General features: G+C 50.5%; 1 protein-coding gene and 1 long non-coding RNA gene across 4 annotated transcripts; one reads left to right on the top strand and one right to left on the bottom strand.

Moving 5' to 3' along the window:
* The first annotated feature begins 254 nt into the window (after window positions 1–254).
* MLF2 (myeloid leukemia factor 2) lies at window positions 255–5,585 on the top strand. The gene is made up of 9 exons (XM_060658555.3): window positions 255–426; window positions 1,000–1,077; window positions 1,340–1,466; window positions 1,718–1,753; window positions 2,825–2,878; window positions 3,282–3,410; window positions 3,578–3,737; window positions 4,578–4,790; window positions 5,034–5,585. Exons 2-8 carry the CDS (start codon window positions 1,028–1,030, stop codon window positions 4,763–4,765), a joined length of 744 nt encoding a protein of 247 aa, XP_060514538.1. The 5' UTR covers window positions 255–426; window positions 1,000–1,027; the 3' UTR covers window positions 4,766–4,790; window positions 5,034–5,585.
* On the bottom strand, window positions 5,583–10,009 carry LOC132694815 (uncharacterized). 3 transcript variants are annotated; one of them, XR_013556880.2, is made up of 5 exons: window positions 9,872–10,009; window positions 9,574–9,749; window positions 9,422–9,494; window positions 8,635–8,839; window positions 5,583–5,782 (listed from the first exon to the last, which is right to left on the bottom strand). It is a non-coding gene; the product is annotated as an uncharacterized LOC132694815 (long non-coding RNA). The 3 variants fall into 3 exon arrangements; XR_013556878.2 differs by lacking the exon at window positions 9,574–9,749 and having other exon boundaries at window positions 5,589–5,782; XR_013556879.1 differs by lacking the exons at window positions 5,583–5,782; window positions 9,574–9,749 and adding an exon at window positions 6,362–6,715.
* Between the last annotated feature and the right edge of the window lie 1,847 nt (window positions 10,010–11,856).

The following is an 11,856-nucleotide window of genomic DNA, read 5'->3' as shown; positions in this document are numbered from 1 at the left end:
AGGGGAGCCTCTGCTCCTCCCCCACACCCTCGCAGGGAGCCTTTTCCAGTCCACAGAGCCCAAATCCAGGTTAGCGATGAGGCCTCCCCTCCCCTGGTCCCCGGAAGACCCCGCGGCCGCAAGCTCCGCCGCCCGGGAAGCCGGCCCCAGCCCACTCCCCTCGCCCGCCAGTGGGCGGAGCTCCGCGAGCCCGGCCCCGGGGCGGGCTGTCCCATCGTGACGTCACTTCCGTCCGGGCCTGGCCGCGGTTCGGGCTCCGTGGGCCGAGGGGGGGTACGGAGGTGGCAGCCTTGGGAGGAGGCGGCGCGGGAGGCCGAGGAGCACCAGCCCGGACCAATCCCGCGTCCCGGGCCGCAACCCCCGATTCTGCAGCGCACCGAGAGGCGAGACCGGCCGGATGGGCCGCTGAGCCCGAATCGGGGACCGGTGAGGCTCGAGCAGAGCGGGCAGCCGGGGCCAGGGCGGGAGCGGGCCCGCGGGGCTGCAGGGTCTGGGATGCGGGGAGGGGAGAGGGCCAGGCCTACCGCTCCGGCTCGCCCGGCGGTGAGGCGCGGGCCGGGGGAGCGGCAGACAGGCGCGGTGGGGATAGTGAGGCCGGCCTGGGGGAGGCCTGGAGGCGGCTCGGGGTGAGAAGGGGGCCAAGTGGCTGGGGTCACTGCTGGGGCGAGGGCCAGCCCTCGGGATTCGCATCTGGAACAGTGGCGTCGGGGAAGGGGGCTATGCTTCTGGCCAGGGCTCTTGGAAGAGGATGGCTGTGAGTGGGGGGAGGCAGGAGACTGCGAGGCTTGGAAAAATTTTCCACGGCCCTCCTTGAGAGGTTTGAAGAGCTCTTCTCTCCCGTGAGGGTGGTGTCGACCACCACCTGGAGAAGGGTCTCACTGGAGTTTGGGGGGTTCAGTTACAGCATTTGGAAGGGACAGTGTCCTGAGTCCCTTCACTGAGCCAGGTGTGCAAAAAACCTGGCTACCTCCGAGTATCTGAGCCTCCACATCTTTACAGCGTGGAGCCCCCTGGAGCTAAAATCAGGATGTTCCGTTTTATGAGGGACGTGGAGCCCGAGGATCCTATGTTCCTGATGTGAGTATTCCCTCCCCCTTGTGTTCTAGGGCGCTCATCCTACTCCAATTCAGGTCTCTAAGTGATTCAGACAGACATCTGGGTTCCCATTGCTGGCATTGGCTGGAACCAGCTGGATACTCAACTCTAGCTCAGACATGGAGAGGAAATAGGCGTCTGTGCCACTGTTTCCCCATGACTTTTCTTTTTTGCTGGGGGAGGTGGGGAGTGGGTGTTGACTGTTTGGCCCTTCTGCCATCCACACTGTATACTCACTCCACAGGGACCCCTTTGCTATTCACCGTCAGCATATGAACCGAATGTTGTCAGGTGGCTTTGGATATAGCCCCTTCCTCAGCATCACGGATGGCAACATGCCAGGGACCAGGCCTGCCAGCCGTAGGATGCAGGTAATGGTGCTGCAACATACCTGAGACCCAAAGGAAGCCTGGAGGGTGGTTAATAAAGTCCTTGATCTTTCTTGCGCTTTAGCCAGCTTAGCAAGTGGAATGATCTTTTTTTAGGAGTGGGGGAAAGGATCTGCCAAAAGGGTTTTGTGATCCCCTTTTGAGAGGAGGATGGAAAAAAAGCTGGACCCATGGGCTTGGGATTGTAATGAATAGGATGTGGTCTCTAATTTGTTCTTTGTGTTTTCCTGCAGGCTGGGACTGTTTCCCCCTTTGGGATGCTGGGAATGGTGAGTCCTAACATCTTTGTGTCCTTCCATCTCAGACACACTCTAGGCCCTTAGATATTATTTACAAATGTGGCTCTCTGGAATAGCTTTATGGGTAACCCTAGAATCTTTTTAAAGTTGATTTATTTATTTTGAGAGAGAGAGAGGATGAATCCCAAGCAGGCTCCGTGCTGTCAGTGCAGAGCCCGACTCTGGGGTTCCATCTCACAAAGTGTGAGGTCATGACCTGAGCCGAAGTCAAGAGTTCTGTCACTTAACTGACTGAGCCACCCAGGCGCCCCTACAATCTTTTTATAGTGTTCACAAAGCTCTGGTCCTGTTGTGTGCTCTGAGTCCTGTGGGTTAAAGATATTCACTTACTGACCCCTGCATTCTAGGAGCAATACCTATTAGGGAAATGTGATTGCCTAGCAAAGTTTGTCTTCCTGAGGATTGAGACGCAGTTGAAGGGCCAGCAAGAGATGGCTTTTTAGAGGTTTTTTTTTTTTTGTTTTTTACTATTTCATGCCCATCCCTTTTTTTGTAGGTTATAATTCATTTACTTGGGTGTGCTTCTTTTTTTTTTTTTTTTTTTTTTTTTTAACGTTTATTTATTTTTGAGACAGAGAGAGACAGAGCATGAACAGGGGAGGGGCAGAGAGAGAGGGAGACACAGAATCTGAAACAGGCTCCAGGCTCTGTGCTGTCAGCACAGAGCCCGACGCAGGGCTCGAACTCACGGACCGCGAGATCGTGACCTGAGCCGAAGTTGGCCGCTTAACCGACTGAGCCACCCAGGCGCCCCAACTTGGGTGTGCTTCTTAAAGATAGGAGGAAATAAGGCAGTCAGGAGAAAGAAGATGGGATCAGAGCAGCCATAGAGACTGAGGAGGAAGGTAGCAGTATGTGGGAAGGGAAACAGAGAGGAACATTCCATGTACTGGCCATGCTAATGAAGAGACAGAGCTGTTGCTCCGTTTGAGGGAAGAGGAGAAAGGGAATGTGTAGCCATGTGTCTAGTGGGTGCCTAAACAAGATAATCTGAGCACTGACTTTGCTTTCCTGACTCTGTTTTCCATCTCTTTGCTGCAGTCAGGTGGCTTCATGGACATGTTTGGGATGATGAACGACATGATTGGGAACATGGTGAGGCTCTTGCGCCATACGCTTTTGCAGTCTTGTTCTCAGTGATGGCTGGCGACACCTTCTTGAGTCCTCTGAGGCGGGGGCAGGCAAGAGTGCGCTAGGGAAAGGCTCAAGCCGGATAAAGTCATTGAACCCAGAGAGCATTGGGTTCCCTTATCTGTTCTCGTGGCCTAACTAGGAAGCAGCAGGAGTAGTCTTATTAAGCATACGATTAAGGCTCAGTCTCTAAAGGTCTTTCTTGTTTATTGTTGGACTCAGAGGAATTTGGGGGGTACTGATGAGTCCTGATGTTTTCTCATTTCTCATGTTTTGTAAGAAAGATACAGACAGGAACAGGCAGCTGAAATGTGGGATCCCTTCGCCAGAGGGACCGTTCAGTCCTGCTGTGTGTTTTCCTCCACAGGAACACATGACAGCTGGAGGCAATTGCCAGACCTTTTCATCCTCCACTGTCATCTCCTACTCCAATACGGGTGATGGTGCCCCCAAGGTCTACCAGGAGACGTCAGAGATGCGCTCGGCACCAGGCGGGGTGAGTTGAAGGGCTTCTGATATCCCAGAGAAGGCAGGGTTGAATGACACGCACGGAAACCCTGGCTTCTTTTTTCGTGATTGGGTTGGGGGTGGTTTGTCTATCCCGGCTTGGTGTAGCCAGGCTTTGGAAGGGACAGCTGTGTGCTGTGTTCTGCTTCCTCCCAGATCCGGGAGACTCGCAGGACCGTACGGGACTCGGACAGTGGGCTAGAGCAGATGTCCATCGGGCATCACATCCGAGACCGGGCTCACATCCTTCAGCGCTCCCGAAACCACCGCACAGGGGACCAGGAGGAGCGGCAGGATTATATCAACCTGGATGAGAGTGAGCCTTCTTTTCTTCTCATCACCCTTCTGGCTTCCGGGCCGGTAGCCACTGGTCCCGTTCCTGTGAGCTAGGAGACACCAACCAGCTTTCTCTCCTTACCTCTGTAGATATTTCTTGGCAAAGTTCTGGGTGGACCTCCTAGACCTCCTATTCTTTTTTTTTTTTTTTTTTTTTAATTTTTTTAAACGTTTTTATTTTTGAGAGACAAAGACAGCATGAGTGGGGGAAGAGCAGAGAGAGAGGGAGACACAGAATCCGAAGCAGGCTCCAGGCTCCTAGCTGTCAGCACAGAGCCCAACGTGGGGCTCAAACCCACAAACTGTGAGATCATGACCCGAACCGAAGTCGGACACCTAACTGACTGAGCCATCCAGGCGCTCCAGGCCACCTATTCTGACCTCACTTGAGCCCTGTCCTGTCAGCTTTAGGGGCTAAGTCAAGCCCTGGCAGTCTCCTCGCCAAGGAGAGGCCAACTGTCGGGATCAGTTTTTTTCTTTCTCAAGTCAATAAGTATTTATTAAGTACTTATTGTGTGCATGGTACTGTGCTCCTTAACTTCATAATTACCCTGTTCCTGATTTCCTTCTTGAGTAGTCCTGCCTTAGGCCTGCTGGTGGCTTCCACATTGGAATCGCTGTTGGCTATTAGCTCGTGGAACCATATGGAACCCCAGACTACTAAGAAAAGAAATTGTTGGTGTCCCTCAACATGTCCCCACACATAGTTTCAGCCTTTGCTCTATTTGTTCATCTGAGAAGGCTGTGGCTCATGCTTGCCTCTTCTTCCAGAAGCCAGCCTGTATATTTAAATGTCACGTCTGGTCTCTGTGCTCTTCAGGTGAGGCTGCAGCATTTGATGATGAATGGCGGAGGGAGACATCCCGATTCCGGCAGCAGCGCCCTCTGGAATTTCGACGGCATGAGGCTTCAGGGGGTGGGGGACGAAGGGCTGAGGGGCCTCCCCGCCTGGCTATACAGGGACCTGAGGACTCCCCCTCCCGACAGTCCCGCCGCTATGACTGGTGAGGGCCCTAGGCCCTCAGCCTCTCTTGTAAGTATTGAGGGGGAGGAATTGTAAGGTGTCAAGCACGGAGGGGGGGTTGAGGCACATACCTGTGCACATTCCTTTGTCATGAGGCAGAAGGAGTCCAGGTGCCCAGCAATTACTGCCTTTGATGGTATAAGTTTTAGTTGGTGTGAAGAGAAGAATGCTGCCACTGGAATGGGAGAGTAAACCCAACTCCTGGCCTTTACATTTTGTCTTTTGACTCGCTCTTCTCTCTTTCCCTTCCAGGTACAGGGTGAGAGGCTGAGAAATCATCCCCCAAATAACTTTTTCCTCTCCAGCTCCCACTCCCAATTTAATATTAAATTAACAGGCAAGCTGGCCCCCCACCTCTCCCTGGGGGTCTCAGGGAGAACCTTTCACTGCCCCCTTTACCTACTTTTTCCTTCTTTAATCCCCTACCATGATGAGTCCACTTCTCCTGTATCTGCTAACTTGATTTTTCATTTTGCTGCTCCATCTTTGAGCCTCCTCACCTTCCCCTTTCTACCCTCGCCATGCATCGAAGGGGCTTTTGGGGTGAGCTCTGGGTTTAGGGGCTTCCTCTATCCCTCAGCTGCCCTGGATCTTTGCCCACCTCCTCCTCAGATCCCCCACTGCAGAGGCCATAGCCCTTATCCAGGGCTGTGTGTGGAGGGAGAGGACTGGCTCCCAACCCTTTCTCCCTTCCCACTCCCTGCACATCACAGAAACCTTCCCTACACCCTTCTCTGCCTTTATTTTTTGATTTGTGCAACTTGTAACTAGGTGTTTATGGAATAAAGGAGAATGGAAAAAAGAGCAAGTAGGATTCTGGCTTTACTTTTGATCTTTTCCCTGTTCAAATTCAACCCTCCTGTCTTCTCGTCACCTTCTTGCCTTCCCTCTGTCTCCACGTGTGGCCTTCTTAACTTGAGTTCTAGCCCAGTACTTCGGTGGTAACAACAGTGGGACAGTCAGAGCCCAGAGCAGCAGCAGCGGAAGTCAGTTGGGCTAGGCTGATGGGTGAAGACAAGCAGTTTTACCCTTGGCTGCTGTCTCCCTTGCTTTTACTGTAACTTCACATGTCAGGGAGAATGTAAGGCATATCTCCTAGGTGCCTGAGGAATTTGGTGCCCCTTGTCCCTTGGGCATAGATTCTCCCCTGGACTGTGGGTGGGAATACGTGTGGTACCGAGCAGGAAGGCACAGGCCTTCGAGGGGGAGGCGCTTTGGAGTCAGCAATGTCCTTCCACCCTCAGTTGTTGAGAATTTGAGCCCAGGGAAGGAGACCAGAGAAGAAAACCAACCTGGAACCTGAGCAGTACTGGAAGGGCATGAAGTGCTCAAATTTCTCAAGACGTTGACTCTTGGCTTGACCTGGCTCGGCCAAATGGGTCACTCTGTTCTTGGGAACTTACTTAATGATAGTAAATGCTGGTAAGGGTCTGGTGATGGTTTCTTTATAACAATCTTTGGTTCTTCTCAGTTTATGGTAAATCAAAGTCAAAGAAACAAAACAGCACAGGCACCTGGCTGGCTCAGTCAGCACAGCATGCGACTCTTAATCTCAGGGTTGTGAGTTTAAGCCCCATGTTGGGCGTAGAGCTTACTTAAAAAACACCACACACACACACAAAAACAACTCCAGGCTCTGGTTCCTCTTAGGGAAGGGAAGATCTTTCCCGTGTCCTCTGTGAACAAACAGATTCAAGAGGATCTGTCTAGTAGCTGAACGAGCAGAGGGAGGAAGTAGAGAGCAACGATCGTGCATTGACGTCCTATTCCAGGACACGTGCCAAATCTCATTACATAGGGCTGGTGAAGATCCATGATCAGGGTCAAGGGAACCAACCCTGTGGCCAAAAGAATCCAGGAATCTCAGAAGTCAAACAAGTACACGCTCCCCCCGCTATCCGAAAATAGAGTGTTCCTGTGAAAGCTTTCGGAAGCTGAAATGGCATAAAGTGAACCGATTACTATTAACTTCTATGGAGAAGTGTTTGAGCATTCCCAGACCCAAAAAATAACGTTGAATTTTCTGAAACCGTCTTGCTAAGGGACGCACAGAGCAAACGGATGCTCACAAACAGCTCAGAGCTAGGCCTGATGCAGAGAAGCTGAGTATAGCTCTGGGGGAAGGAGCGTGGTGACCGCCTTCTTGCCGCTCTGGGCATATGGCACCTCTACAACTTGCTGCAAAACCAAAAGCTTGCCGAAAGCTATTTTCACTTTGTCTGGCAAAAGCAAAAATCCCCTTTGTATTTCTTTGTGTTAGCCCAAACCGGTCTTCTGCACGTGTGAAGTGGCTTAATGTAAACTTGTCAAAGGTGAGGGGTGCCTGTATAGATAATTCATCTCCCGGGTGGCTGAGTGGCTGAATTGTAGATGATGGGACTCAAAGCGTCCACAGCCGTCAGTCCCAAGTGTCAATCTGTGCTCTGTCCAAACACATATATGTCCTTCTTCTGGGAGTGGGAACAGCTTTCGTGAGTCTCCCGTGGAGCCCACAGGACAAAGAACCCTAGACTTGTAAGGGATGCCCAGAGGCTGGGTCCTCGGCTCTGCCACCAGCCCAGCCATGTGGTCTTGGGCAAGTTATTCACTTCCCTGAAGTTTCCGGCAAGCTGTAAAATCTTAGGCTGCAGTTCATGGCCAACCTGGTCAATCTGGATTTCACAATGCCCACACTCACAGGTATGGTTCTGAGTGGGGGCTGGAGCAGGGCAAGGGTTACCCGGATTTCAATCTAGGTGAGTCAACCTAGTGTTTCACGAGCTCTCCCATATGGGAACTGGCTTTCAGACACATGGACTGATTTTCACCCCTACTTCCTGCACTTGGGTGAGGACCACCCTTCAACTCAGTGCTTCTTACACCTAGAACCCGTGACTGGTTCTCAGCAGGGATCTGTTGTGGGGAGTTAATGAGCAACATTCTCCTAGTGAGGTGCCCAAGAACCAGCCCCCTGGCACTTGTTGACCTGTCCGCCACTGCAGGGTGAGGGCCAGGGGGCAGAAATGGGAAAGGAACCCTCGGGAAGGAAGCCAACATTTTATTTCTGGTCAACTCTCCAACTGGGCCCAGCCTCATTCACAACAGCCATCCCCCCAGCCCTTGGCCCCAGCATCCGGAGGACATGGTTGGACGCATTATTTTCCTCATGGCTGATATTTGGCTGGAGGTTAAGCTATCTACAGGAGTGAAATTATGAACTCAGCCTGACATGAGTAAGACCTGGCTCCACCACTTAGCATGACCGGGAAGAATTCTTAATCTCTCATCAGTTTCCCACTTTGTAAAATGGGCCTTTCTAGGCGCTTGCTGATGGCAGTGGAGACATGGGTCCATCCTGCAGAACTGAAATCCGTGATGTAGTATGCAGAAAGCATTTGACACAGTGCACGGGTTACAAATGACTGATTTCTCCCTGATTCCTCTGTCTTGCTCTTTTGATGCTCTCTGGTGATCCTCATCTCTGTGCCCATCCTCAGGACTCCTAAAATACTCCCAGCCACAACATGGAAATCATCATCCTGGCCTCCAGCCCTCTGTGGTGCCAGCTACCCAATTATTATCTTCTGCCCTTTCTAGTCCTCAGCTTTCCAGACCAACAAGTAGAAGCAAATGTTTTGGGCCACTCTGACCCAGGCCTACTTGCAGTTTGGGATGTTTTCCTTCCTATGGTAACAAAGGGCCTCGGGTCCTACTGACACCCTTTATCCAATGTCCCTTTCCTCCCTTCTTCTGCAATCCAATGCCCAAGTCACAAACCGGTCACCCAGAGGACCAGGAGTTGATCAACAACAATAACCCAGTATTCAGGTCTCCCAACCCACATACTCCAAGTCCACTTAAATACTCCACATACCTGCCCTGCCCCGATGCTCCCAGTCCTGAGCATGGGGCCTCCCAACAGCTGACGGAGCAGCAAGGGTCAAGGTTTCCTTCTCCCAGTCCATTCCAGTTGGGATAGGGATTAAAAAAAAAAAAAAAGTCGTCTTTATTTCTCTCCTTAGACATTACTGGGGTCTTCAGATTAGAGGGGTGGGATCCAGGTGGGGCTGCACTGGAAGCTGGGGAGGTGAAGACAGGGACAGTTAGGCACAGGAGGTGCTAAAAGGTAAGAAAAAAACAGGGGACTGGGGACATGGGGAGGGAAGGCCTTGGGTATCAGTTCCCCCAAGCAGCCTCCCAGCTAGCCTCCATCCCTGAGGAGAGCCTGTGGGGGGCACAGAGCTGGCATGGCGTGAGGGACGTACATGGAGGGGCCTGGGATGCAGAAGGCCGGCAGAGCTGCTTTGGAGGGTGGGCAGGGAGCGCTGGCAGCTTTGAGCCTTCCCATCCTCAATGTCCACCCTTAAATGGGAGCTCTAGGGAGACAAGGACAAGCAGGTGGTGCTTCTCCCTCTGGGCTCAGCCCTCCCTGTCTGCACCCCCCTCCCCACCCCCACGCTCTGCTCTGACTGTCCCTGGGATAAGTTAGCAATCCAAGTTCCTTGGCCCTTGTCTGCTCTTTAGGATTTTTTTTCTTCCCTGAAGACATTATCTTTGGCATAGGAATAGGGTGCTGCCCCCAGTTCCCCTCGGCATCCCTCCCACCCTCTTCATCTGCTGTCACCTGCCACCCGGAGGGCTTGCAGGTTCTGGAGAATTACCTCCAAGATGTAAGTGTTCGCCAGCCAAGCGGCCAACCGAGTGTCCGCAGCTAGGACATTTGGACACATGGAGCTGGAAGATAGGAGAGGGGGGCATGGGATAGGGCCCTAGAGGTGGACTTGAGTCTCTAAAAAGGGGGGAGCAGAAATACCTTAGGAAAGGTCAAGGTCACACTGAGGTGGGAAATGGTTTGATGGAGAGATTCTTGGAAAACTGCTGGTGACTTTAGTGAAGATATCCTGGGTTTGTGTGTGTCGGGTGTGAAATTCCCAACTGACAGGCAACATGGCAGGGAAGGGCAGAAGCAGGTTCCCAATTCACATAGACCTTAATGTAAGCAAACCCCAGTTTGTTATATGCTATAAATAACATGCTATATGCTAAATATATGCTATGAATAACGATACGCTATAAATAACACTTTTAGTGTTAGAGACCTTGTGGCTCACCTTCTCTGGATGTTACCAAGTTTGGTAGCAGATGGGCATCACCACCCCGGACCTCCTGAAGCGGAATCTTGAGGTTGGAGAGGATTCCACACAGCTTAGCAACAATTACAGATGTCATCCAAACCCCAGCTCCTATGTCACTGCTTAAGAAACAGAGGTGACTGTTGACCATGCAGTTAGCTAGCTAGCAGCACTGCAAGAGCCAGGGCTCAAAATCCAGATTGACACAAAGGATACTAATGGGTTGTACAGAATGTGTCACCATGGGGTTCCTTTAAATAGTTCCTTGGTAATTTTTAAAAACTTTTGTATTAGGGGCACCTGTGTGGCTCAGTCGGTTAAGCATCAGACTTTGGCTCATGTGGCTCAGGTCATGATCTCGTGGCTCACAGGTTCAAGTCCTGCATCAGGCTCTCTTCTGTCAGCATGGAGCCCGCTTCGGATCCTCTGTTTCTCCCCTCTCTCTCTCTGCCCCTCCCCTGCTTGGACATGCTGTCTCAAAAATAAACATTAAAAGAAACAATTTTTAAAAAAATTTTTAGTGTTTATTTATTTTTGAGAGACAGAGCGTGAGCAGGGGAGGGGCAGAGAGAGAGAGAGAGAGGGAGACACAGAATCGGAAGCAGGCTCCAGGCTCTGAGCTACCAGGACAGAGCCTGACACGGGCCTTGAACCCACAAACCTTCAAGCTGTGAGATCATGGCCTGAGTCAAAGTCAGCCATCTAACCGACTGAGCCACCCAGGCGGCCCAAAAAGAAACCATTTAAAAACTACTCAAGTAATAACATTGCTTAAAATGATGAATACCAGTAGCCTATATGCCTGTTTTTTAAATCTTGTATTTGTTTTAAGTTTATTTATTTTGAGAGACAGAGAGAGGTGGGAGGAGTGGAGAGAGAGGGAGAGAGAGAATCATGCAGGCTCCATGCTATCAGTGCAGAGCCTAATGTGGGGCTCCAACCCAAACTGTGAGATCATGACCTGAGCCGAAATCAAGTCAGGCACTCAACTGACTAAGACACCCAGGTGCCCTAAATCTTGTATCTTTTAACATATAGTTAAATTGCTCTGTGTGTGTGTGTGTGTGTGTGTGTGTGTGTGTGTGTATGTGTGTGTGTGTGTGTGTATGTGTGTGTGTGTGTACAGTTCTGTGACTTTTAACACATGCAGATCTGTGTAAGCACCACCACAATCAGGATCAAAACAGTCCCATCACCCCCAACCCCATCCTGCTGCTCCTTTGTGGTCACACCCTTCCTCCAATCCTAACCCTGACAACCACCAGTTTTCCACTGCTATAATTCTGCCATTTCCAGAATGTCATATAATGAAATCATACATGAGAGAAGCTCTTTCTTTCAGCATAATGCCTTTGAGATTCACTCATGCTGTTGCGTGTATTAATAGTTTACTCCTTTTTATTGCTGAGTAGTATTCTGTGTGCTTATAGTCTGTTTATCCATTCACCTGTCCAAGGACATTCCAGTTTCCAGTTTGGGGCAATAATGGACAGAACTGCCATAAACATTTGTGTACATGTTTTTGTGTGAACATGTTTTAATTTCTTTAGGAATGAAATGGAGTGGGATTGTGAGGTCATATGGTAAGTGTATATATATATTTTTTTAATTTTATTTTTAATTTTTTAAAATTTACATCCAAATTAGTTAGTATATAGTGAAAATGATTTCAGGAGTAGATTCCTTGATGCCCCTTACCCATTTAGCCATCCCCCCTCCCACAAGCCCTTCAGTAACCCTCAGTTTGTTCTCCATATTTATGAGTCTCTTCTGTTTTGTCCCCCTCCCTGTTTTTATATTATTTTTGTTTCCTTTCCCTTATGTTAACCTGTTTTGTCTCTTAAAGTCCTCATATGAGTGAAGTCATATGATTTTTGTCTTTCTCTGACTAATTTCACTTAGCATAATACCCTCCAGTTCCATCCACATAGTTGCAAATGGCAAGATTTCATTCTTTTTGATGG

The sequence above is a fragment of the Panthera onca genome, chromosome B4 (assembly GCF_046562875.1).
Source record: "Panthera onca isolate mPanOnc1 chromosome B4, mPanOnc1 haplotype 2, whole genome shotgun sequence".
NCBI classification, from domain to species: domain Eukaryota; kingdom Metazoa; phylum Chordata; class Mammalia; order Carnivora; family Felidae; genus Panthera; species Panthera onca.
Note: the sequence above shows the minus strand (reverse complement) of the source record. Positions and strands in the feature narration are given on the sequence as shown.

Bases quoted from the DNA above. Each gene is read 5' to 3' on its own strand.
- MLF2 (XM_060658555.3), top strand. From the start codon at position 1,028: ATGTTCCGTTTTATGAGGGACGTGGAGCCCGAGGATCCTATGTTCCTG. The intron at 1,467-1,717 runs GTAATGGTGCTG...GTTTTCCTGCAG, and splicing joins CTGCCAGCCGTAGGATGCAG to GCTGGGACTGTTTCCCCCTT. The intron at 1,754-2,824 runs GTGAGTCCTAAC...TCTTTGCTGCAG, and splicing joins CCTTTGGGATGCTGGGAATG to TCAGGTGGCTTCATGGACAT.